Raw genomic sequence first — 26,012 nt, forward strand, 5'->3', positions numbered from 1 at the left:
AAAGACTGAGGATCCATTCATTGCTCAGGCGTGAAACGTATCATCTAAACGAATACGAGTCTTTTCTATCCTTGATATTGTACCAGCGAATTAAGTTTCAACCGAATTTGTGAAGATTAATGTCTAATTTCGACCACAGTCGCCAAAATGCAAGATGATCTGCCTTTTGGGAACAAAAGCCGAGCAAACTCCGAGAAAGGTTTGCTGTTTTCTTTCACCGGAATGTATACACAGTAAAGCCAAGGGTCGTCATCGTGGTATAAAAATAGTAGACAGGCCATTTCGGCTCATTTATTCACTACTTAATTCGTCTGACTTTTCATCCCATTGGCCTTGTTGATCCGTCAGGTTGGGAGGGGAAATAACCAATAAAGAGCGTGAATTATGTATGTCACATGTCAATACAAAATCGAGCGACCCTTTTCAGTCATCTTATTTGTGGCACGAATGTTTTATAGAAAGCTACTGGAATAAAAATAAAAGACCAGCAGCTGAATGCAAACCTCTCATTCATGACTAACGATGCAGAGAGTGAAGTTTATGCAAATCTCATGTTCTGCCTGACGATATATTTCTGTGAAGAAAAAAAAAATAAAATGAATTGCCTGGTAGAAGAAACGTTATAGATAAGGTACTTCTACCTGCTGCAACGTCAATCGCTGACCTAAGAAACTTTAATCAGCATGCGTGACGAACGTGCGGCAGACCGAGTGAACACGATTTCAACAGATACAAAATGAAAACCAAAGACAGCAAGAAAGCAAAAATATATCGAAATAAAAACGCAAGAGCATAGAATGAATGCCGATATGCCCGTAAAAAAACTTCTTCCCTTCGCAGCTCAACCCGTAACTAGACCATGACCAAACAGTCGCAGAGAAGCTAGCATAGTCAAAGCCGACTTGCAAATTTCTGGCTGCCGCCTCTATACAAATACAAGTTTAGCCATGCCACCAATTAGATTCCTTAGTAACACCACGACTTCGATTTGGATTAGAGTCTGACTTGGACTTAGCCTGGGCCAGGGGATCGGGCTAAGTCTTGGACTGAGGCTTGGGTGGAGGCCCGGACCTGATATATGCCCACTCATCATCGGTTCCGCTAGAGTAACCTCTCACTTCTTCATACTCCTGATGGGGGCAGGCATACCACCCCTCGTCGTTACACTCTGGGTACCACGTTCGAGGGCCAAGGTCATCGTAGGTGCTGAAACGGGCCTGGAGCTTCTTGTTCTTTTGACCTTTGGAGCATGCCTTGCTGCCTTGCAACAAGAAGTAAGTGCTGAATAGTTGCTGCTATAATAAATGAGAAAGTTCAAGAGAGACCTGGAATGGAATGGTGTGGAAAGGGATTCAACAAGAGCCAGAAGACAGAGAGGAAACTAAGAAAATAAGATTCTCAGAGGTGAAGGTCGAAAGCGAAATGGGGAGAAGAGAAGACTACATAAACGTTGGAGATGGGCGCAAAGACTCACCCTTGTAAAAGAGAACCGTGCCGGGAAAGACATCATAGAGCGGAAGGAGGACTGTGGCAGGGTTGCGTCGATCACAGACAATATAGCCACGAAAACATATATTCGATTTGGACGCGATTGATCAAGAAAATAAGAGCATGTAGGCATAGGCATTAACAAAGGCTCTCACACATGGATTTGATCATTACGCAGTTCATAAATATATCACTTAATTATTTAACATTTATATACGCACTATTTTTGTTTTGAAAAGAAAAGGTAAAATCCACCTATTATCTCAATTGCTATATCGGTCGAACGACCGATCTTGTTGTAGAGCTTCCATTCCACCCGTAAAATATTGTGTGAGCAACGTTGTAGGTTGTTTATGTTGATATATGACGTGGGAAAAGGATATTTAAAGCAATTGGCCTGGATTTCAATTCCACATACGGCAACACAGCGATTGTCAACCACCATATGGTCTCCGCAAGCGCCACCAACCGGACTTTAATTATCCGTACACATACGTCACCTGCACTTCCGTAACCTCGCATAAATCCTGACATGTGAACGGTCAAAAATACTTTGAATATAAAATTTTTTACAGATTAAAAAGGTAGTTGAAATCAGCGACTTTTTATTGACTCCCATGATGATTACTATAAGCAGGTATAAATTAGCTATAGGGACGGGCTAATAACGTTCACGGTTAGATGCTTAACAACCGACATCCTCCAACTTTTGGCCCATATAGCCTGTGCTTGTATTGGGTACGTTTTGAATGGAGTTTTGGGTCAGATTCTATAGTACGTATTGAAAAAAAGAGAAGAAAAAAAAAGAACAATGGTAGCGGTTATAGACACAACAGGGGCGAAAATTTAGGGGAGTTATGTAATTGAATTCAATTAACAAAATTTTCACAACGATAATTGCCAAAAAAACACTATGACAATTGAATTTAGTGTGTTTAATAATTCCGATCTAAACGAACAAAATTTCATATCCGAGGCCGGCGAGTACAGCCGGCTCGGCGTACCAAAACCGTAATTAATCGGTGTCAAGTGCGGTACATCATGCATGGCAAAATGCGGTGCGTTGTGAGTTATGCGCTATAAATTGCATGAGTTGAAATTGAAATAACTTTTGCCAGGCTTGACAAAGGTCTAAACAGATTTGGGTGAGGAAAAGTCGCAAAACATATATGTTTAACGATAACATTCGGCGATTTGTTTTGGATATTGAATATATAATTGTGGATGCTATTTAGTCTGTCCCTATTCTTCATGAAAACTTTATTCATGTTGATAGGAATAGAGTGATCGCTGCGATCGGTAAAAACAATATAACAAAATAAAACGGTATTCTCATGCATGCTATCTATCGTTCTGTAACTATCTACAATCCTGCAGAGATCCGTTAAAATCTCTGCTACGTGTTCTAAGATCACGTGTCACCACACGTGATCTACCCACACGCATGTCTGCCCGCGAACAAACAATTCAAATAATTTGTTATTCTCTCAAATTTGGGTAGGGTGTGTAATATTACCATAAGAGTGTAAACAAATTGCAAAATGCAAAGGTAAATAACGGCCAGGGACACAGCCACATAAACTCTTTACTACGGTGACGGGCGAAAAAAAAAAACACCTTGTCACCGTATGTGTATGCGTGGGCTCTTATGAACTTAAATGTTTGCGGGAGCCATCAAGTACCTAAATTTCTTTATTGCTCAAAACTGTTACCAAAGTCGGCAAAGCCCAAAAGGCCCACACCAGCGGAAACTGTACAGGGGGATGGACTTTTACCCTTACCACCATAGTAAAGCTAGACCACCGTTTTGTTCTATTATTATCATTATCATTATCGACCAATATTGGCACCGTTAGTATCTGCATAGAACTGCAAATAAGTGACCAAACATATGTGTTCGGTCATTGTCCAACACAGTCAGTCACGACTACGCTTAATAGGTATTCATGTGAATAAACATTAATTATGCCGACCTTGTAACTTTGCTATTTCAACCCCGAGTCCGGCAATAAGACACAGATAGCCCCTTGATTATGCTACAAAGATTTGCCATGGAAAAGGAAATTATTGGCTCGAATCACGACCACTTATCTGGCAAATAATTGACTACTCCATGTATAAAGCCCAGTCAAAGCTATTATTTGGAGGCTCGAGACAGCGCGTCGAAATGAGTACAAACCTTTCTGCTATCAGTCTGCGAACCGCCCGCCGGCGCTGGCCACTCGAGCAAAGCCGATTTTGACTTTTTGACGGTAGCTTTGCGCCCCCTTGCAGCCTTGATAGACTTGTAAACTCCTTGAGCGGGGTAGGCCATTAGTCCAAACATTGCTGTTTTCAGGATGTTAGCAAGAGTTTTATCCCTTTGTGGAATCGGAAAAAAAGGCCCATCCGGACTTCTTGTTTTACTCACCTGATCCCGGCTTCACAATGAGTCCAGCTGTACCCTTGCCGGCACCCTTGAGAAAACCCAACGCTCCTTCTTCTTTTGCCCCTTTATACGGCTGTGTCACAAATCCAGTCAAGCCATGGTAAAAGCCGTGACCAAAGTTCTAATTGTTCAAGAGATTAGTATATATGAACGAATTTTCCGAGGAAACAAAGCAAAGGTGATCATGGGGGAACAAGGGAAATGTATAAACGCCAAGCCATACCTTTGCAGCAACAACACCTCCACTTGCAACTCCTGTGACTTGACCATGGTTTTTGACCTCTTCGCCATACAGCTTTGGGATGTTCCGAAGACCTTCGGCGAGGGCCAAGGGCGTATCGACCAAAGTCCCCTTGGTCACCACTCCAACCATGGAGCCGACGCCACCAGCCGCGGTCATCATTGCGGCACCGCCGGCGGACCCGCTGCCTCCGTCTTTCCTTTTGAGCTTGTAGGCCCGGAAAGGGTCGATAAACGTACCACCTAGAGCGGTAGTGAAGTCGGTCATTATCCCCAAGGTCGACGCCGCGCCTCCGGTAAGGGGATCCCATCGCTGCACGTCGGTATTGTATTTTTTGGATTTCAGGCTTTAAGTAGAGAGTAAGGAAAAACTTTTTGTTAGTTTTTCTTAGATTTGTTTTTGGTGCTCAATGATGCTGCTGTTTTTTTTTAGGTTTCCGGCTCTTTTGAGTCCTTGCGAAATAGAAAAGGAAGAACTCACGCATAAAGATCATCCTGCTTAATCTTCTTTTCAGCAAGTAAAGTAGAGACTACTGCATCGGACAATCGCAGACGCCGTTTACCCTTGACCTCGACTTCCCATCGGGCGACGCGGCTGGGGTCGATCTCGCAGCGCATCTGTTCGAGGGGAAGCCAGCGGTGGAAGGATTCCACGGCGGTTGCAACGCCATCCTCTTGCCCCATCTTCTGTGCCAATATCGCAGCAGCATTAGTTGCGTCGGGTGAAAGGGCGAACTGCAACGCTTCTGTGAGCCTTTCAACGGTGATCTTCTTTTGAGGGATCGGTCTTGGTCCGGCCCCAGCGGCTGCTACCACGTTGGCCCAGAACGGTTGGCTATGCAAAATTGTAGGTTAGCAAACAGGAGAGCACGTTTCTCTTTTCCCCCAATAGACAGTGAACAAGTTTGAGGAGGGTAATGGCAGATCATACTCGCCAAAGAATGGTACAATAATAGTAGGGCGCCCGTTGCTTAAGCCGCATCCCGTTGTACCAGCTCCACCATGATGCACCACGGCTGAGACTTTTGTGAAAAGCCATTCTGCAATGGGTTGGTGATTTCTTTTTTCAGCGCAAGGAACTTTCTTCGGAAGAATCGAAGAGGGAAACAAGGGGGAAAGAAACCTACCATGAGGGCAATCTCCCAGGTAAAAGACGTGATCGTTGCTGGGAGAGTCTCCACCAAGTTTGCTCCATCCTCGCGATATGATGACGCGAACCCCACATCTCCTCGTGGCTTCGAGGATGACATTTGTGAGCCGTTCTGGGTCATCCAGAACTATACTTCCGAATCCGACATAGACTGGGGGAGGACCAGCTGATAGGAAGGCTTCCAGTTCCGGTGGGGGTTGGTAGGCGGGCGGGTCTCGCATAAAGAATCCACAAACATCTTTTATTGTTACATGCATAGTCAGTTCAGAGTAAAAGGGGGAAAAGGCATAGCTCCGGGGAGAGGCACGCACCAATCTCAGGGCCCCAATCTGCTGGCTTGCTGACCAAACTAGGCGACCAGCAGTATGTATGCGGAATGCGTAGATAAGAGGTGATACCGGGGCCCATGGAAGCGGCTAGAGGTTCCAGCTCAAGATCTTGCTTCCTCCACCCATTGATCACGTCGCCAAGTCTGTGAGAAATGGGGACCTGATTAGCTGTACGATGCAAAAAAAGGAAGGAAAAAAAAGAAACAAGGACAAAACAAAACAAAAGAAAGCTACGAGACCATACCCTTGCCACGTCATGAGATCCACAACACCGTAGGTCAGCCAGTTGGCATTGGCGGGCTCAATGCCTTTTTGCTTGATGTTGGCCAACGGATGGGGAAAAGCCCTCGTCGCGCACCACGGCATGGTGAAGATGATGTGCACTGGGATGCTCAATGCCTGGGCGCAGTGGACGTGGGCGAAGCTGGGCGGGTTGGCGATTATAGCGTCGGCGACGAACGGCGCCCCGGAGATGGGGTCCGCGTCGATGCAAGATAGCCAACAACCATGGAGCATTTCCCTGACCATTGTTCGCTTCCGTCCAATGTCGCCCCCTCTTAGAGACTCGAGGGAAGGGATCAGACCGGGGTTCTTGACCATGTACTACAGAGTGCATGGGCTGCATTAGTTATATGTGACTTCTTTCCCTTTTACTTCATATTTTGCCTAGGAAACGGCAAAAAAAAAAAAAGAATTCCCCGCTGACGTACTGCCATGAGGTCGGCAGGGTCACCACCGATGGGATAAAACTCGATACCCGATTCCCTCACAAACTTGTCAAACGTGTCGTGCGTGGCGAGACGAACACGATGGCCGCTTCGTTTGAGAGCCACGCCGAGTGCTATAAAAGGTTGCACATCGCCTGCAAGAATGATAGAGAGAAAAGATTTAGCGTCATGGTTGATCGGGGATGGATCTTGTTGGTCGATCTCGTAATGACGCGAAACCTACCTCGACTACCAACGACCTGGATCACGATATTCAAGCCAGGAATGTTTCCTGTCGGCGTCGAACCCAGATTACTTGACAGCGCATTTGGCTGAGGCTCGTTTTGCTGTCGTTGATTTTGCTGATTATCAATCAGCTGCTTCAAATCGGCTGGTAGAGTCGATGCGAATGCGACATCGACAGATCCAGTAGCTGCATTTCCCCCAATTAACATTTAAATAACACCCATCAAGGAGAGCTGCAATATTAAAATACCTGTAACGGCCGCCGACATGGAGAGAACATCTCCGGTCGAGTGAAGTTCGTACGGCGGAGGAGGTGCCTCGTGCGCCCCGTCATCGTGAATCAAGTCATTTTTACTCATGGTTGTGGTTTTGTTTTCTCCCTGCGTCAGAAAAGTAGAGAAGGGAAAAAACCAAAAGCAACGAATGAATGCTTTGGGGATTTATTTTTCTTTCATCAAATTGGGAGCTTTAACATGCAACTTTACGCAGCGCGACAATTCCTTTAATAGACCCCATGCAAATCGACCGATGCGAGGTCATTCGTAAGCACGGTTCTGATACGAATTTTTAGGCGGACCGAAAAGAGAGAGGAAAGTCGGAACGTTTAACCTTATCGGTGAAGAAAAAAAAAAGAAAAAAAAAATTAATGGCAAAAAAAAAGGGGTGGTTTCATTGGCGCAGTGTCACAGCCACAACCGGGAACGGCAGTGATCCTCTAAGGCAGAATTCTGTTCAGGAGCGACTAGACGAGAGAGAATTCGACGTAAGCTGAGCAGAGTTATTGTCTCGTTCGCTCATTCGGATCGTTTAAGCTCGTTTAGGTCATCTAGCCCCAGTTGAACTACTGCAAAGGGCCCACTTTGATAAACGAGTTCCGAGTCAGCCCCGTCAAAATTCCCGTTAAATTCAGCAATGAGCAACCGACTTAACGACATCAACTACCCCACTGTCATCTTATATCAGAGCTAGTAGGTAAAGATTGACGTTCGAAGCAAGGATCCCACCGACAAATCGCCCAGCACCTTGATGGGATTTATAACCAAAACACGTCCGTCCGCATAGGCGGCAGAATAGAAAAACCCATGATCCCAACGTTGATGGATACGTCTTCTCTTCAGTGGCTTATCCCTCGACCCCACCAATGGAGTTGTGTATTTGGCCTTGGATTCTTTAATCTTATCAGAGAATACCCCATTAGTTTACAGTTTGGACAGAATGCGAGCATTAGCCCCAACAGCAGCACTGAATCATCAGCCCCTATGTAACACTTAAATTCAGGGCAAATTCTCATGTCGGCCCCATTATCCTTGATCCCGTGGTAAGTGTTGGTAAAATGCCGCCGAATGGCCGAGGATTGAGGGCAGAAAGCCGGGATGGGTTTATGAATAGATTCTGGTCTCTTTTTGAGTCGCCCTGAGAATCGTGTAGAGACATGTACCAAGTCTTCGCCCCATTTATCGAGTGTAGCCAACTGTTTCTGAGGTGCAAACGTGACGATGGAATTATCCAGGCGTCTGCCTAATCGAGCCTTTTCCATGTTATTGAGGATCTGCAGATACAGCGCATGCATATCAGAAGGTACGCTGGTAAGAACGTTCTCGATTTCGCTTTCTGTGTAGGCCTCTTCAAGCTCTGAACCTATCAGCGAGGCCCATAGAAAAGAATCCCCCGATGTTTCGATGATTTACGAGGCCATGTCCCAGGGGCTGGACCACTTTGATGCTGATGGAAATGGAAGTCGGCCGATTCGGGACTCTAAAAGCCTGCTGATATCTTGCTTGCTGTTGTCTTCATCAATGCTCTCGGAACGGATATCGAGATTGGCCATAGAACCACTGATATGTGAGGACGCCGGGTCTCGGGATGTGATCGGTATTGACACTGGCCACTGTTTCTGGATTCTGCATAGAAAAGACATCATCTCGGCACTTCTTTTGCACTCATCCATGGCATCAATAACCAAAACTGTGGGCGGTTGATGGGCACTTTGAGCAGAGTCGCAACAAAAACCTTCCTCCAGACCAGGTTGCTATCGTTCTTATCCAGAGTATGACCAACTGACTCTGCTAAAGCTCCTGTAGCTTCGACGAGACATCTGAATGGAACCAACTCATCTGCCATGCAAGTAACCTGAGGCATGCGTTGATGTTGGACTTGGTGCTGTCGTCGCCCTGAAAGAAAAAGAAACTGCAATCGTTCTCTCCCTCCTTGAGAATCTTGATGATGTATGCTGCCAGTACGGTTTTACCCGAGCCAGGACGTCCGTGTACCCAAAGCATGAGGGCATCCATAGAATGCCTCCAGGACTGGAAGTATTCTTTGTCTCTAGCCATTCGCATGAACTGTCCAATCGCGCTGAGATATATGCTGCAATGTCGTCGTCCGGGGCTGCCAAATATCCAGTCATTTTCGACGCAAATCCCGCCTTTGCGCATCGCGAATGTAAGTCTTTATTCAGTGATATGCCTATATCTGCGAAGCAAGAGGTCAATGGTCGTACTACACTCGATAAGATGAACTCGCCCCTTGGTGGGTGCCTCGGCATAATATCACTGATATGTACGCCCTGAAATATGCCGAGCTCAAAGGCCGCTCAGAGCCTTCTGTGGACTTTATAGATTGTGGGCTACTATATCGCCTGTGAGTACTGGTGAATCAGCGCAAGCGTTATCCTAAACTGGCTGACTTTCGAATAGGAGGTTTGACGCCCACTCATCATCGCTTTGCCCCGGGTATCTGGCGTTTCGTGAAATCTAAGGCATTCCTCCTCTATCACCGTCTTAGTGATAACTGGCTGTTGCTAAATTATGTGTCGTTAGTGTGAGAGAGACAATGAAGCAGCTTGTCGCCAAATACCCAGGCGGCTACGAGCAGTATCAGATCGAACGAGAATCTCAAATGATGACGGTATAAACGGTCCTCCGAGCTCATGCGAGACGTTAGCCCTGATGTATGCTCCAGAGCAGCGGTAGATGAGGCAATTTGAATAAGATTTTAGGGTTGAAGTACAGCGCGACAGGAAAGATCTCTGGAGTTTTCCCTATAAGTTTCTTACTTTGAATAAATACGAACAGGGTTTCATTAGGCTTAGTAATCGTCCTGCAACTAAAAGATGTATTATTGGTGCATTACGCCTCATTCCATCTGATTCCATATACCAGCAGCCTTCAGCACATGCAGCCAAGTGCAGCGGTGGTTGACTACTAGGTCCCTGGACCTCTTCCAAAGCCGCACACAAGTAAAATCGACACCAGGTTGTTAGAGGTCTGGACTAACGAGCACTCAACTCCGACTAACTACCACATTGTTCAAGCCGCAATTAGCCCCGCCCAGTACCAAAATTGTAAAAATACGCTCCTGGACTTATCCCCAGCAAGATTCTTCTATATATACAACTTGTGGAACCCTGTGCTAAGTTTATTCGCCGAAGTTTGCCACGAAACGGTAAAAAAAACCATATCCGATCTGTACGGTTACGCGCGTATTGTGGACCAAATTTGGGCGTGTTGTTGCGGCATTTAGGCGTATTAACTACGGATGTCGGACGCCAGTGGGCTAAGTTGGCCGACCGGAAATGTAGAAATTTAGTTCATGAAATCCAATCAGGTAACCACCCTGATTTTCACCTTTTGTTATATTTTTTGCCACTGCTACTTTTCTTGATTCATACGTTTTGTCTCATGTGGCCGAAAATTCCACCAAAAAAGTATTTATTGCAGACGCAGCCTGTGTGGGTAAAAACAGTGGGGAATTTTGGATGCTGAATAAAATGATCGTGGATGCTATTAACTACGTAGTCCTTCTGTAGCATTGCTACTTATCAAATCTGCGGTTTTGAAATATAATATTTAATAAACGTTAACTCGTACATTGTAAGTAATTGCGCGACTAAACTGGAATATAAAATTTTATTAGTGCAAAATTTGATTATCATTTATTATTATAAAAAGGTTAATTTATCCGGTACCCAGTGTATTTTATTTCACACCCAAAATACTACACATTTTAACCCATATAATTTGCATTTATAATAGGTTTGGGTGTAAATCTTTTAGCACTGACAACATATTACCACTGGTATTAGAAACAGACCAGGTCGCGGAAATGGTTAAAAAGAGCAAGTGTTGTAATTTAATTGTTACAATTTTATATTTTCAACCGACGTTATCATACGCCGTATATTATACCTTCTATTTTAAATATTAATCCCATACAATTCTACCTACTCCCACCAAGTTCTACTTTTAAGCCAGACCCATTTACACAAACTTTAATGGGGAAGAATATAAAGCCGCATATATTATTATAATCTAAATTAAATTCTTTCTTGTATTTGTTAATATTATATATCGCGTGGATTTATTTATAGTATAATATAGTCGTTCTACCAAAAAGAAATCCGCAGAAACAAAGCCAACATAGGCCAATATATTTATATACAAAAAGAATAAATAAAATTACTTTAATGCACGATGTAAAATAAGAACATCTTTATGCAAAAGTGTAAATAAAAGTATTTTAATTAAACATTATAGAATTGGTTGCATTAAATAAAATCAGGATTCTTTACGTACATTAATAGATAATAAAATATATACTATGGCAATAGGCGAAAAGAACCCATTTTATCACCGTATATACATCGGTGGGCTTTTATAAACCCGATTTTTTATGCGGAGCAATAAGTATTGACCGTATAATACTTTTAAGAAAAGCCTATTACCAAAAATGGGATTTTTACCCAAGCCACCAGAGTATCAGGTAGAAAAAGTGCAAACTATATAAATTATAATATTTCCCTACCAATATTAAATAAAGCTTTTATTATCACTACCATCGGTGTAATAATTTGACAATTTTATTTCACTCCAATCCTAAGCCTTTATCCTTATTTTCATCATTCTCATCAGAATGAAAACTGTTTATCTTTTCACGTTCGCCTTATGGGCCAATTTGGCAGCGACTGGTATTGCGAACCCCACCAAAAATTACGACACATGGATTTTACCAAACGGCAAAATATATACGAACCAGTATAGACATTTAATAGACCAGGACGGCGGCCCGCTCGGACCCATTGCTATACATATGATGGCAATGAGAGATTGCGAAAAGAAATGCCGAAAAAAAGAGAAACACAAGTTTTCATCGAAGTCAGAACTTAAAGACTTTTGTTTTAATGCATGTCAAAGCGCTGGACTATCCAATGAATATATGCGCGAACATTACAGACACTGGTTATATGCGCCATACGGTTGAATTGAGGTTTTATCTCGAGTTTGAAAAATCTCTAAGTGGGTTACGAGACCCGTTATGCGCCTCGCGCGAGGGCATCAAAGTGGATATGGTGGATCTAGAGTTTGGTTGCTTGTGGTAATGGGCTTTTTGGTCCATTTAGCTTAACGCGTTTCTAAATACCAATGATTGTTGCAAAGTATAAAATAGGGTTGAGGTTTTACTGGTAACTAATGCGTTTGGACGGTAACTTTGTATTGGTGGCGGGGTTTCTTTTTAAAACAAGTCCTAATGCCGTAAGCTTTAACGACTGCGTAACCCAACGACATTTAATATACCGTTTCCGCGATAATATAAATTTCGTAAAATGTGGTATTTATTGCGCGAGAGCCGGTTGGGAAACTGTTACCAAATTGTTTTGGGGCGTTATTTGTGGCGTTAAAAAGGTGCATAATCGCCATATAATACGTTATATAAAGAAATTAGGGCTTATGTTTGTTTCTCATATTCCTAATTCTTATTTTGGGACAAATAGTAAATCCCTAATTATTACCCGCGCAAAGAGTATATGTGGTTTAGCAGTGTTAGGTATTACATTTTTTGCTTTGGCAAATGAAAAGCAGGGTAGCTTGGATATAATGCTATAATTTAACCGGTTCGAATACGGTATGAGGAAGAGAGAGCAGATAAATAGTGGACAAAAATATATTTTAATAACAGCGCGTTACTAGCCTCTTTTTGAGGCTGTATGGAACTTTTCCGAATGTTTTTTGTTTGATCTTCGTAGTCAACTCCTTTTAAATTTCGTTATTTGTTTCGTCTCACAGCTTTGATTTCCTGTTAACGGTTAGGCCAATAATATTTACTAATTTTAGCTCTTGGACACAATCACGTGGCAGGAGTTTAAAACGCGGACGGGTAACGCTGCTTATTTGTTGTATAGGAGATAATTTTGTTTGCGTATGCAATGTATACAAAGTAGATTGACGGACTAACACAAGATAGTTAGTTACAAGAAAGAACCAAAATGTGGGAGTGGCGGTTTTGCCAGAAATGCTGTATAGAGCAGCCGTAAAATCATCGTACCGCTTGTTTAAATGCCATCACTAGTTAATCGCCAACGGGATTTTTAATTGGTCGTATCGAGGGTATGAGACCCACTCCTGTGCGGGCTGGTGCAATGACAGCCGCGCCTTTGGTCGACAAACTTGTGAATGTATTGGGCAGATTGTTGCTGACTGCGTAACATATCAAGAGCCTAAGAAATTTCTGTATGCTACTACAATAATTTTAGTATAACTGCATGATTAGGATTGCCCAAACATTTCAAAACCCTCTCTAGGGACTTTTCACCACTGTTTGTCTCGTATGTCCTGCTTTCTGCTTTCGACTTAATAGCAGGGCAAATACCGCAATGGTAAGCGGTGAATAATTCGAAAAAAGAAGATGGAAAGACAAATATAAATAATCTCAAAAAGCATAATCATCCAGTATTGCGATTCCGGCGTCAAGCGAGACGGTGATTATAATATTGCTGTGTAACTAGTAGATCAATCGGGGATTCCATGAAAGGCAGTTTGCTCACCAGATTTTAATATCACTCAAATACATAATTCTCGGACTTTGCACCGAATAACGAATAACACAGCGCCACAAGTTAGACCTTTTTGGTAATAAAGTTTAATATCCCGTCTGCGAGGTCCAAACCAAGCCCGGGACAAAAGGTCCAAAGAACGGCTGCTCCGAGTGTAATCAGAAGTAAAATAGCAAGCATGGTGAATGAATAACACCCAAGTCGAGTATGAATTGTAGGTCGCCCTATGGAGCTGCCGAACGAACGCATGCGATAAATTGAAAGATGAGCAGGCAAATTAGAGCTTATCCTCGAATAGTCGCTTTATACTTAAAGAAGGGCTGCTTTCGACCACAAGCTAAAATCAATCAGCAGATAAACTTTACACAGGCTTTGTATAGCTTACTTCGGTATTGAGGTCCTGGGACAACCATTAGATAAGAGATATTTAATGAGTTTGGAAAATCGTCGATGGGCTTGAGTGAGCTCTGCTCAAAAAACACTTGTCTAATTACAATCGTTATCGTCATTCTCCTTTCTAACTTCACCTTCACCAGAGTCTCGTCATTCATGTCTCCCCATTCAGCAACGGCTTTCAAATGACTTCGTCTATTGCCAAACCTAACTACACCAAATGCACCAGTACTTAATTAATCAATCCTAATCTGGTGCAACGATCCTCTGGTGGTCTTTGGGCTTTATAAAGGAACCAGGCCTTTTCCTCCTTTGATATTGGAACTGGAGCGGAGGTGCTGGTGCTGGAAGCCACTTAAGAACGGGTAGGTTTGCTTAACAAGCTTATTGCGGACAGCTGGGACGTTTTCGAGGTCTTGGATCTTGTGTGTCCTCCCGTCGACGACGGTAACAGTCACATCGCACAAGCCGTATTTGGATTGGCTTTTGCTATGAGTTAGTCCTCATTTATGCATAGGTAGGTTTTCGCCAGGAGGAAAACAAACGGAACTCACCATCCAAGCCTGGGGCTGCACTCCCACTCCCAAAGTCCACCATACCCACGGGCGCCGCAGCAATTGCCATATTGAAACTCTCTATCGGTACACTTGTACTGACTAGTCCCTCCGCAGGTTACGTCGGGACCTGGGCTGAAGGGCGTCCCTTTTACTTGAGAAGATGTGATACGAATGGACATCTGATCAGTATCTCGGTATTGAAGATGCACGATGTTGACGAGGGGCTGACAGGTCCAAGAGATTTACTAGTACATATGGAGGTGGCGGCAAAATAACCGTCGAACTTTTGTACCTCCATCACACTCGCCTGACTGACAGTTCCCGAAACCGCACACAGTATCTTTGCTGCCACAACTGCATGTGATATAGTGTCGAAATCAGACTCTTGTGAGTTGTGAAGTGTTTTAAACGCTTGAATTGGATTCCCGACTTTGAACAACAATTTCCAAACTCCCCGCCACAGAGGAGATGGCCGTGGTCCATAACACAGGCTCCGTTTGTTGTATACCTAAGTCCGGGGCAGACGCCGTCCTGACAATTACTTCTGGCGCAGAACTCAGTAAATTGTATGAGAATTCAGGTTGAAAAAAATCTTTCCTACCGTTGGCGGCTTACTCAGAGGAGCGGCATCTAGATGTAAAAGTCGCACGTCAGCACACTGAGACCATGTATTCTTTCTCTGGTAGATAAAGTAAAACCCTGTACAAGCTCCTCATCTGGGGCGCAGCGCTGGCAGGGGCGTACAACAAGCCTATCATTTGCGCAAAAGCTAATGGCGAATCCCCTTACTTCGATGAGGCATTTATCGACTGCGTATTTGCACACTCCTCCGGACATTTTTGTGGTTTGTAGCATGCAAGCGAGCTCTGAAGCGGAGGAAACTATTTTTGGTCTTCTAGGCAACTGGCTTCTGGACAGCTTTCTCTCCAATCTAGAGTCGCGGGCAGCAATGGCCCAACGATTTGACCAGGGGTACGGCTGGGCTGAGATTTGACAGGAGCGTGGATCAAAGGAAGAATCACCATGTCTTGTTAATTTGACCAGCCGAGACAGCAAACACACGGAGGCTTATTATGCCCTATGGGAACTGATGAGAATTTGGTGGATGTTTGAAAGAGTTGCCAACCTGGTAGCTCGCCGTATTCCAAACTGGGAACATGGGGATTCCTTTGAGGATATCAAAGAATGTCCTCTACAAAATTCTGTGGTTGTTTTCCCCCGTGTGTTCAGAGCTGAAAAGACAACTTTGCGCAAGCAATGGCCCGAACACCAGTCCGAGCCACTTTGGGAAGAATTCGTCATGCCTGGTTGTGACAACGCTCTCAAATTCGGCGAGACTAACAGACAGGATTGATGTGTCTAGGAAGCTAGAGTCTCCCGTCTGTTTAATAAAATTCATGGAGAGTCTGGATTGCCAAGTTGCGTCGAGGTGGATGACCGTTATTACCCCGTTGCGTCATTGAGACTCGAGTCTTTTGAGTATTTTCTTACGGCAGCACCTTGGACTTTGTTAATCGACGAGGGGTTCTATGATGGACTTGATCGCCTTCCCTGCCTGAAAGAGGCTTCGAAAACGAAATTTCGAAGCTGAGTCCCAAGCCATTGGATCGTGTCACGCCGGGATGCCATGGGACCCTGTCATCCATGGTCATGACCAGCGTGTCCTTGATCAGGTCAAGACCGATCCGGAAGCTGTCATGGCTGCGACCGGCGCAGAGAGCAAATAATTTGCGCAAACTATTGCGTGAGACGACGAGATCCGTATTACGCAGGTGATAGGATGGCGACATTCTGGTGATTGACTGAGCCAAGGGGGCGAATATGTGCGGAGGCATGGTTTTAATCTTGCCGGCAGCCTTCAGGTTTGGCGCTCGAGGCAGCACAGCGGGGAGTTGGACGTTCTGGAAGACGGGCTCGCCACCAGGGACCCTAATGGTCTTTTTGGAAGTCCAACAAAAGGTGCCCAATACCTTAGTCTCCTCCTGACTTGTGACTAGCTCGTCGCATGGCACGAGGCCCGCGGGAGCAATTGTGCGCAGACATTTCTGGCGGTCTAGACCCTTGTATAGCCACCGAGTGCTTTGCTTATAAGGGTTGCGTTGCCGCTTGATACTCACCAACATCTCGAACCTCTGAGGTACTTGGCCTGATGGGACTGTCGTATTGAGAAGGAGTGGGTTTGAAGCGGGACCGATGTGTGGTCCGAAGATCGATGATGGAGAAAGGATTCCTGACTGCCTGCCAAGCTCACCATCCACGTTGCTATCAGCTCTGTTCGCCGTTCACCATTCACAAAGTGGTCCCATACCCGACAGGGTAAACCTGCGAGTGGGTAGATCACGTGCGTAACTATGTGATTAGCAGGGATTTCAACAGGTTCGAGCGATCTTGTAGATATAATTAAAAGCCAGAATCTTCCACATGTCGTCTTTATTGACATGAGCTACCGTGAGCGTCCCCATGTTGGCTCCAAGCTTACAGCCAACCCTCGCCGACAGCCTTTTTCTCCATTGCTTTGAGCATGGGATCCAGAACAGCGACAAAGAAGCCGCCGAGCGCACAGCGCGTGATGTTCTTTGTCGCGACGGCGGCGCCCGGCTTCTCAGGGAAGATATCAACAATCAAGGCGTCGGAGATCTGGTGCATGAGGGCACACTAGAGCCCGAGGAGACCCTGAAACAAAAGCGGCACCGCTGGGCGCAACCGCTGGTGGATGGTCCAGCCGTAACTGGCAATCGCCCCGGCGGTGGCAATCATGATGGTGACCGAGCCCCGGGTGCGTGCCCTCTCGATGGGGAAGTTGTCCATATCATCGCCGCGCACGCGGTGGATTGGAAAGCCGGCCTCGTTTGCCACATGGCGATAGTTGTGGTCCACGAGTCGGCCGGCCACGAAACCGGTGAGGAGAACCTCGCCTGCGCCGGGGAGGGAGTATAAGCCGACCTGGAAAGGGTTGACCCAGTATATAGTGGCGAAGGCGGGGGATATCGAGGTCTGGTCGCAGAAAAATAGACCGGCAGAGTTACCCAGATAGCCAGAGCACGGGAAAGGAGTCTACGTAAAAGCCGATGCGTAGGGAGGTCAGTGGGTTCGGCATGATGAATTTGCCCCTCCCCATCCTGCCTGCGTTGAGCCCTTCGGATGCTGAGGCAGCCAGTTTAGTATCTCAGCTCAAAGGCTCATCGTAATTTGGGGTTGGTGCAGCAAGTTTGGGAGACGCCCTTGTCCTCACGACTACCTCCCACAAAGTCCTACAAACCCCAGGCGCCGGAATAGCGCCATTTCCGTCTCCGGAATGACCCACCCAATCAGCAAGATTTAGCTGCCCCCAAACGTCAAAAGCGCACGAAAGCACCACCGCGGGTCGTCAGTCGCCAAGAGTCTCCCGGCGCCGACGACAGGCCCGATGCAAGGTGGCAGCGGTCAAGAAAGAGACAAAATACCTGCTGCGCTCCGAGTGCATAGCAAAGTCCGAGACGGGCGCGTAGCCGATCGCCAGTATGGTCGAGCCGTCGACGCCCTGCAGGGCCTCAGGAATATAAGCGCCCAGCGCACAGTGGTCGCGATCGACACTGAAGAAGCCGAGCGACGCGGAGTTCAAAATGCCAAAGGTGGCTAGGTAGACGGGCCGGCGGCGCCACGTTTCTGAGAGCGGCGACCATATCACCGGCACTATCCCCTGGAGGAGAACGTAGATCGTGATGGTCAGCTTGATTTCGTGGGTTGAGACGTGGTAGCGACGCGCCAGCAGGTCAACAAGGGGGAGTAGATGGTGCTAGCGAGGGATGACGCAAGGCAGAGATGGCCGAGCATAAAGGCTAGGAGTCGGCGTTTGCCCTCGCTCCATATGGTGTAGCGCTCGGCGATTGCCACGTCGTCGGCTTCGAGGGGCGGCGAATCTGGCCTCTCGGCTCGTCATGGCCCTTGTTTCCCCTTGATTCCTGGTAGGTTATTGAAAATTGAACAGTCGCTACACCAAGCTTCTTTCGGTGGTGGATTTGAACTGCCATCCTTTCACTTTTTCCTCCGTCTATCTTCTCGCAAGGGATGGTACAGAATGCCACTGCCTGCCTAATCTACCCCGCTGAGACTTGGCGAACCTGCATTTCTGGGTTTTTGAAGAGTAGCACATTTTGTATGCATGTGTCCGCCACCAGCTTTGAAACCCCCATGTTGAAAATCCCAAAATAAACGATAACAAGGTGACAAAAGTTCCAGAGATCAGTGATCATGCACAGGTTTGGCTGCATCGGGACAACGAACAAAGGGGCAAATGATTTTCACGTGCTTGAAGATACTCAGGAAGTCAGGGATAAGACTTGGCTTTATTGGCACGACAGTAATCGGTCCTGCTTTCGGGGAATAAAAGAGGGTCTGCGGCACACATTTGGCAAAGTTGTCAGAAACGGTCTTGTAAGCGCCGCAAGAGCGAATTGCCGAGCTCTTTTTCTTGAAATTTTTGTGCACCAAATCTGATGTTGATCTTTTGCGATGGTGGGTTTCTTCGCCTTGGCTGTGCCAGATGCATGCGCTATATCGCCATTGGAAATATGACACCAGGTTGATAGCAAATTGGCAATGTCATTGGGATCAAAAGGTTGTTGACAAGCCTTTTTGGCGGCGGCAACCAGCGGATACGGTTTGTGTCTGTTTTTAGCAATCCCCATGTTGATTCGTCATGTCGTAGTTTGGTGCCCCATTTTATCTGACCACAGCCGGGAAACACGCGGTTCCTTTGCGGCGTAGCTTTTGCCTGCCGCAAGTTTGACATCGTACAAAACACAGGTTTGGGGGCGGAAGCCAAAATAAAAGCAAAAAGAAAATAAAATAAAAACCTGTTATGCACGGCATCAGACAACCGAAACCGCTGATGACCCGCAATAATCTTATATCGTTGCCTGTAAAAATGGAAGCATATTGTGATGCCAACCTAAGATCCTTATGGACTTGACAGTAATCCTTTTCGATAAGAATCTCTGCCTCGGACTTAACATGGTTTCATTTGCCCAGCATTGGACCCTCCCTTCGCCACTAATAATAACCTCCTACCCAAGTATCTCATTCTCATCCTACACAATCCAGAAATGTACTCTTTAATTCCACCAACCATGGTACGAAGCCCAAGTGGGCTCCCAGGATGGTGTCATCTTGGACTGGCAGGCAGCTATCGCCTCTGCAGCCCCTAGGCACATGGAAGGGGATTGGGCCCCCATCCCATGGAATTGAGGCAAAGTCACCTGTTGAATATACATTTTCCGCCACTTGTCACTGCCTGGGACTGCTAAGACTGCAGCAAGGCTACTAGAGTCCAGCTCCGGCCCCCATGGGTCTTTCAGGGGAGGGTGAATGAAATTATGAATGGCGCTGAGCTACTCACTGACGCGGTATATAGTATGCCTCTCGACCGGTGGTGCCAGGCTTTTCAATGATAGTACAATTCCAAAATCAAATAATCTCATCTTCTATTACTTCCCTACTCCACAACATCTCTTCCATCATGGGCCACAGCACTGTTTCCCTGGCCATGGCCACACTGGGAATATTCATCTTCTACCTGATCTCCAAAGTCCTCCTGAAAACATGGCACAACGCCACAGAAGCCCGCCGCCTCGGTTGCAAACCACCGGCCTCCTTCCCCTACTGGTGCCCTGTCGGCCTAGACATTGTGCGTAAGCTCATCGCCTCTCGCCGGCAGATGCGGACCCCCGAGTGGCTGCGAGAGCAGCTGGCCAAGACGTCGACGCCGGCAAATCCAAACAACCTGACCTGCTCTTTCCAGATCATCCAAACCAGCGGCATCCTGACGGCCGACGAGGTAAACGTGCATGCACTGCTCTCGAAACAGTTTGACGATTTCGAGGTCGGCCAGACCAGACGCGAAATCGCCCGCCCCCTGGTGGGTGACAGCATCTTCACTACAGATGGTCACGCGTGGAAGATACTGCGGGCGCTGGTCAGGCCGTCGTTTGCTCGGCACCAGGTCGGCGATCTTGAGCTGGATGAAAAGCATGTCAAAAATATGATGGCTTGCCTCGAGACGGGCTCGGATGGCTGGACGGGGAATATAGACCTCCAGACGCTCATGTTCAGATACTCCCTCGATTCGTCCACCGAGTACCTTTGCGGCGCCTCGGTTGGGTCTCAGCTTAAGGAGCTACAGAAGGGGAAGACGGCCGAAGACACGGACGAGATCGACTTTGCGTCCGCCCTGGACCGAGCAATGGAGGGCCTCGCCACCCGCGGGCAATTCTTCGAATGCGGGCCATACATCTGGCCGAGGGGGTTCCAAAAGGCCTGTGAAGACTGCCACGCCTTCATCGACAAATACGTAGCCAGACAGCAGCATAAAAACCTCACTGCCGTCGCCACCGAGAAGCAACCCTCGGCCGATACATCACCCGACGCAAAGCACAAATACATTTTCCTAGATGCGCTCGCCGAGAGCTTCCCCGACCCCGTCGAGCTTCGCTACCAGATCCTAGGCGTGCTCTTCGCCGGCCGCGACACGACGGCCTCGCTCATCAGCTGGGTGTTTTACAACCTCGCACGCGACCCGGCCCGGTACCACAAGCTGCGACAGGTCGTGCTGGAGCAGTTTGGTGGGCCGGGTGAGGACCCAAGCCGCCTCATCACGTTTGAAAGCCTCAAGGAGTGCCGGTACCTGCAGCACGTCATCAACGAGACCGCGCGCCTCTGCCCCGTCGTGCCCGTCAACTCGCGGCGGGCCAGGCGCAACACCACGCTGCCCAGGGGTGGGGGTCCTGATGGTCAATCAAAGGTTTTCGTCAAGGAGGGCACGTTGGTTTACTTTGCGCCGTATATCATGGGGCGGAGGAAGGAGCTGTGGGGTGACGATGCGGAGAGGTTCGTTCCGGAGAGGTGGGAGGGTAAACGGCACGGGTGGGAGTTTATACCGGTATGTCTTTTTTTTTTCTTTACTCTCGCTCTGCTTCTACTTTGCAGTGGCTATTAGGTGATGCTAACTGTGTTCTTCATCTTCCCAAACAGTTCAGTGGAGGACCCAGAATCTGCCCGGGCCAGCAGTCGGCACTGACAAAGACTGCATACGTGATCGTAAGGTTGCTGCAGCGATTCGACAGGATAGAAAGCTGGGACCCTGAGATGGATGTGAAGCATGATGCAACGGCTACCATGTGCTCCGGGACGGGAGTCAAGGTTAGATTGCATGCGGATGGGTTTTAATGCCGCGCTCCATGGACTTGAATGCCGACCTGCGTTATTTTCAGTTGTGGCGAGAACATTGGATTCCTGGCTGGGCTTCGATTTTGATTTTATTATGAGCGAGCTATATAAATAGTCTCATCATATGATGCGACTTCCCTTTTGCACTTGGCCAATTTTAATTTTCGAACACCTTCAATTCATCGTCATAGAAGTGACAAAGCCACAAATAGAGACAAACTTTCACTTCACTGCAAGTGGCTTTGGGGCCAAGGCTGCACAGATGACAGTCGCAATCAACGCCAAAGGAGATTTTCAGCCATGGTAGGCGGATCGGAGATGGGGTGTGGTCGGAATGGGAAATGCTGATCTCATCTCCTTCCCTGATAGAACGGATAGCGTCCACAGTCTCCGGGGAGTAGTCCGGGTTCCAGTTGGTATGGGCATTAGGGATGCAGCTGGGGTTAATCAGACATATCGTGGCGTGGGCACCCGAGATGGAAGCGCCGGACCCGCAAGGAAGAGCACTAGTATTCATGATGCTGCCGAGTGGATGCTTTCCTGGCCTGCTGTTATGCAGGGAGAGCCTGGCGCTGCTTTTATTTGGGCAGTGTGCGCAGTTTGGATGCGATGGCCTTTTCCAACACGTCGGGATTGTTGTCTTTGGCTACGACAAACAACGACTTCTCGAGCAAGATTCTTGTGCCCTCTGGTATATCCACCCTGGCGTAAAGTCCTCTTCCTTCAACTGGTCGGATAGGATCTCGATAAGCGGCAAACAACCGCTTTTAATTCTATCAGCGATCGGGGTGCTATCGGAAGAGATAGCAGGTGTGTTGACCTTAAGATTAGATTTGGCGGTTTCGGTGGTTAAAGACAGGTCATGCTGGTCCGGTTCGTCTAGATGCAAAATGGTGCGGGCGACGTTGGTTTGCTTGTCGGCGTCTGAAAGACAATCATGGAGACTGCTCGCATCTTGGCCTGTTTATGTTTACATCGTCATATGTCTTGATCGACTCATGAACCTCCCGCCAGTCATAAAGGCCGTACTGGTCGGAAGACTCATCCCACCATACGATCTGAGCGTCAAAATGCTGTCGAGCGATGGACCGACCTTTTGCCAAGTAGTCATACACGCAATTGGAGGCAACAGTTATTTTGGAGCTAAAACGTCGAACTTGTGGTCCTGGAACGGAAGCAATGGGTGCTCGCCCGCGTGAAAGTGGATGACTTGGCTTCAATCCGGACCCGGTCGTTCTCTTCGTAGGTCTTCTTGACGGCCGAGATGAAGAGCAGCCATCTCTCGTGCTTCTTGGCATGGTTTCCCAGTGCTGGGACCATGTGAAACCCGGCGCCAATGCCCATTGGGTGAGAAATTGCCGCAATGTAATAGCAGACACCAAGGAGAAAGATAAGTGGCGTGTTATTGCTGTTCCTGAGGTGTGAGAATGATGATGACACCCGGACAGGACAAGGTAATGACGACTGGGAGGAACTAATGCCACGGGGGGCAAGATGCAAAAGTTTGGGTGCTTTATAAATTGCCTATTTGTCGTCTAGCAAACGGCAAATTTAAAGAAGATAGTGGAACCAACCGCGTGGTGCACGTCAGCTCGCGTCGGCATAGACAGATTGGTTCGGCTACACGCAAAGCAAATAATTTACAAAGCTGGCCGCCCTACAACAGGAACCGTTTTCCCAGCAGGTTATTCGTTTGTTACGTAAAGCCCCGGTTGACTTCACTGTTCAGAACACCCTTTGTGATCAAACGAAACCTCTCGCCAAGGAGCGTGTATACCGCATCGGCGAGGCCGCCACTTCGAATCCCTTTTACGCTGCCGTCCGGATATTGCCAGTGGAGGCGTTGTGCTGAGCTAGAATCTATCTCGTCGATATTGCCACTAAACCTTTGTTGCCTAGTATTGACCGTCTCATATTGTTTTTCTTTTGGGGCCCAACGCCAAATTACACCAGACCACAACAATTTATTCGTAGTTTTGGCAGACCGAAGCGCCTTGGTCTGGGATTGCCCTTGGGGTATTGGCTGAAACGAGAACTGGGGGGTGTTTTGTATTCAAAGTCCGGCACCGGGTTATGTCTCCTGTTCGGGCCGTGAATGAGTTTATTCGCTGTCACTTTGTTGCCCGACCCCTTGAAACTCTTAAAATATGCATCAATCACTTCTCCTGTTCTTCCCTGGCGCATTTTGTTCAAGCTCCACGGACGCCGTGGCCGGTATTTTCTCAAGAGCCTGGCTTCTATCTGGATATTATTATCGAAGCATTTCTCGCGGTCGATTATGCCGGTGTTGCAACCATGATAAATTTGGAAGCGCTGGGCCTTCCGCCAGTACGTGCCTCTGCAGATATGCTCATCCCAATTAGGTAGCTTCGGCGTGTGGCCAAGTCGACAGCAGTTGAGCGAGTCCCGATCTCTACCTGGTAGGCAGCAGTGCCCGTCGCCCGTCGGGAGCGGGCTGATCGGAGGCGCGGCCCACTGCCACGTCGGGCATGTCTCTACAGGTTCGAGCGCAGTGACAAGGCCGTCGGCTGTGGAGGGATCGGAGCCCGGCGCTGGCGATGTTTGCTCTGGCCAAGGTTCCAATGCCTGTTGTGGGCTGCTTGACTGGTCGGAGTCGCCATTTCCCGTCGCCACCGGAGAAACAGCGGAAGTGAATCTGCCGGTGGATATAAAAACGGCGATCAAGAGGATTGATGGATGCATAGTAACAGTTTGTATGTGTTGTTGACTGTGTGCTTCCGAAAGAAAACAAGGCTAACTATTGCTATATACGAGTAACAAGCATAAAGAAGTACCGAAGCAAAACCAAAGCGAAAGGTGGATAAAGAGGGGAGAAGAGAGAAGGTTTTAAGTTAACGGCGGGAAAACAAAAAGTAAACGGTTAATGCGGATGTGGTTGAGGAAGTAAAAGGGGGAAAAGCATACATCCAGAGCAGGGTAGAAGCCCGACTAAGTTATTAATATATTAGAAAATGAAAATTGCGTGTCCAGGGAGGGTACATGATTTGTGTACCTATTATCGCAGGCACCTGCTGGCATTTGATCCGATTGCGGGGATTCCCTTTCTTTATTCCAGTAGCTTGCTCATTTTGGGCTATATGTAGATCTGCCGTCTTTCGATCTCCCCATTATCCTCAAAATAACTACCATAATGGCGAGGGGTACCAGTTGTCTCGATTGCTTACGAGCTACCTAAAATTGAAGATCTCATGAGGTGGCCAACATGCACTCGTATATTTATAAAGTTTAACGGTTGCTATGTTCAGACCCGCCACAGGTTGAAGAACGTTTACCCTAACCCTAGATACCTACTCTAGACATAGCACCTGTGCAAAAATATTGCAACCCAACAGGGTCAACCCCCCACCTTGGTGGTTGCAATAAAATTGCACACCTACTGTAGGAAGTATGTTGGCTAAAGGCATTGGATGGCGGCGCAATCTTTTGGCGGGGACCAGTGGGCGGCGGGATGATTGGCGGGCCTGGGGAAAGGCTACCGGTCCCTCCAAAAACAATAACAGCAACAAGTGGGCAGATGGTCTGTTGCATGCAATATTGTATCTGCCCCTCGTCCAAGACCAGTAAGGAGCGATTCGCAAAATGCAAAATTATGGGGTACCATAATCAGTGCTAACACCGGCTTGTCAGCCCTGCAACCTAGGCCCTGTAACATAGCATATCATAACTCCCTGTTATTCATTACCGCTGTTGGATGTTTACCTAGCCGTACCTTATGTCTCATCTTACCCATCATACGCTCGAATAAGTCCCGCGGTGGAAGGTGGGGGAGGTCGAGGAGGTCGAGGAGGAGCTGCTGGAGGCTTGTGAAGCATCCATTTCGGCCGGGATTTCAAAGCTGACTGCTAAAAGCTTGATAAAGTTTAAGTGGCTATGGTACCTGCTCGTTCGATACGGACTGCGTGACTGAAGATGATGACTGGAGGAGACCATCCTTAGTCCAATTCGTGAATCAGTTCGTAGAAGCAGAGCCAATTGGGATGGATACCGTTACATGAATGATCAGAAACTTCACGCCCACATTCTACTTGGACTCAAGTTCAATTCACCACGTTATTATGTCTGTACAGTAATCGCGGAGATTATACGATCCCTATTAATGATAAACGTTTGTTAAAATAATCGCACCGATTTACGCATGCATTTCTTATCGATAGTTACAAGGGGCCGGGACGTGTATTCAAGATCTCCGGATGACTTGGCAAACCACCGACTTTTGTATCTCCACTCAAGAAGCAATCCAACCCAATTACTTGTTAGTTCGAACCCCTTGATTGGGACCCCTGACCCAACTAACAAAAATCAGTTCAGTTACACGCACACCCTCTTGGATCCTTGAATTCCAAGCCCGAACAGTCACATGCTCTGGGCATACTTTATGCGCCTTGAATTCATTTGGCCGAGTCTTCTCAATGTTTCTACTC

At 47.1% G+C, this 26,012-nt stretch overlaps 6 protein-coding genes across 6 annotated transcripts; 1 reads left to right on the forward strand and 5 right to left on the reverse strand.

The window, feature by feature from the left end:
* Positions 1 to 1,034: 1,034 nt before the first annotated feature.
* Positions 1,035 to 1,507, reverse strand: PgNI_04441 (uncharacterized protein; the record flags this gene model as incomplete). The annotated part of the gene is made up of 2 exons (XM_031124488.1): positions 1,035 to 1,295; positions 1,475 to 1,507. The coding sequence occupies 2 exons, from the start codon at positions 1,505 to 1,507 to the stop codon at positions 1,035 to 1,037; spliced, it is 294 nt and encodes a 97-aa protein (XP_030984222.1).
* Positions 1,508 to 3,452: 1,945 nt separating this feature from the next.
* Positions 3,453 to 7,185, reverse strand: PgNI_04442 (uncharacterized protein). The gene is made up of 11 exons (XM_031124489.1): positions 6,839 to 7,185; positions 6,587 to 6,775; positions 6,346 to 6,497; positions 5,880 to 6,238; positions 5,618 to 5,778; positions 5,284 to 5,544; positions 5,088 to 5,196; positions 4,638 to 4,991; positions 4,140 to 4,503; positions 3,899 to 4,037; positions 3,453 to 3,816 (listed from the first exon to the last, which is right to left on the reverse strand). The coding sequence occupies exons 1-11, from the start codon at positions 6,945 to 6,947 to the stop codon at positions 3,626 to 3,628; spliced, it is 2,388 nt and encodes a 795-aa protein (XP_030984221.1). The 5' UTR covers positions 6,948 to 7,185; the 3' UTR covers positions 3,453 to 3,625.
* An 8,669-nt stretch (positions 7,186 to 15,854) lies between these two features.
* On the reverse strand, positions 15,855 to 17,013 carry PgNI_04444 (uncharacterized protein; the record flags this gene model as incomplete). The annotated part of the gene is made up of 2 exons (XM_031124490.1): positions 15,855 to 16,522; positions 16,854 to 17,013. The coding sequence occupies 2 exons, from the start codon at positions 17,011 to 17,013 to the stop codon at positions 15,855 to 15,857; spliced, it is 828 nt and encodes a 275-aa protein (XP_030984226.1).
* Positions 17,014 to 17,734: 721 nt separating this feature from the next.
* PgNI_04446 (uncharacterized protein) lies at positions 17,735 to 18,286 on the reverse strand (the record flags this gene model as incomplete). The annotated part of the gene is given in 2 exon segments (XM_031124491.1): positions 17,735 to 18,142; positions 18,158 to 18,286. The coding sequence occupies 2 exon segments, from the start codon at positions 18,284 to 18,286 to the stop codon at positions 17,735 to 17,737; spliced, it is 537 nt and encodes a 178-aa protein (XP_030984225.1).
* Positions 18,287 to 19,864: 1,578 nt separating this feature from the next.
* On the forward strand, positions 19,865 to 21,570 carry PgNI_04447 (uncharacterized protein; the record flags this gene model as incomplete). Its single annotated transcript, XM_031124492.1, has 2 exons — positions 19,865 to 21,283; positions 21,376 to 21,570. 2 exons carry the CDS (start codon positions 19,865 to 19,867, stop codon positions 21,568 to 21,570), a joined length of 1,614 nt encoding a protein of 537 aa, XP_030984224.1.
* A 935-nt stretch (positions 21,571 to 22,505) lies between these two features.
* PgNI_04448 (uncharacterized protein) lies at positions 22,506 to 22,914 on the reverse strand (the record flags this gene model as incomplete). The annotated part of the gene is made up of 2 exons (XM_031124493.1): positions 22,506 to 22,663; positions 22,728 to 22,914. 2 exons carry the CDS (start codon positions 22,912 to 22,914, stop codon positions 22,506 to 22,508), a joined length of 345 nt encoding a protein of 114 aa, XP_030984220.1.
* Positions 22,915 to 26,012: the final 3,098 nt, after the last annotated feature.

Source organism: Pyricularia grisea, assembly GCF_004355905.1.
Source record: "Pyricularia grisea strain NI907 chromosome Unknown Pyricularia_grisea_NI907_Scaffold_2, whole genome shotgun sequence".
Lineage (NCBI taxonomy): Eukaryota > Fungi > Ascomycota > Sordariomycetes > Magnaporthales > Pyriculariaceae > Pyricularia > Pyricularia grisea.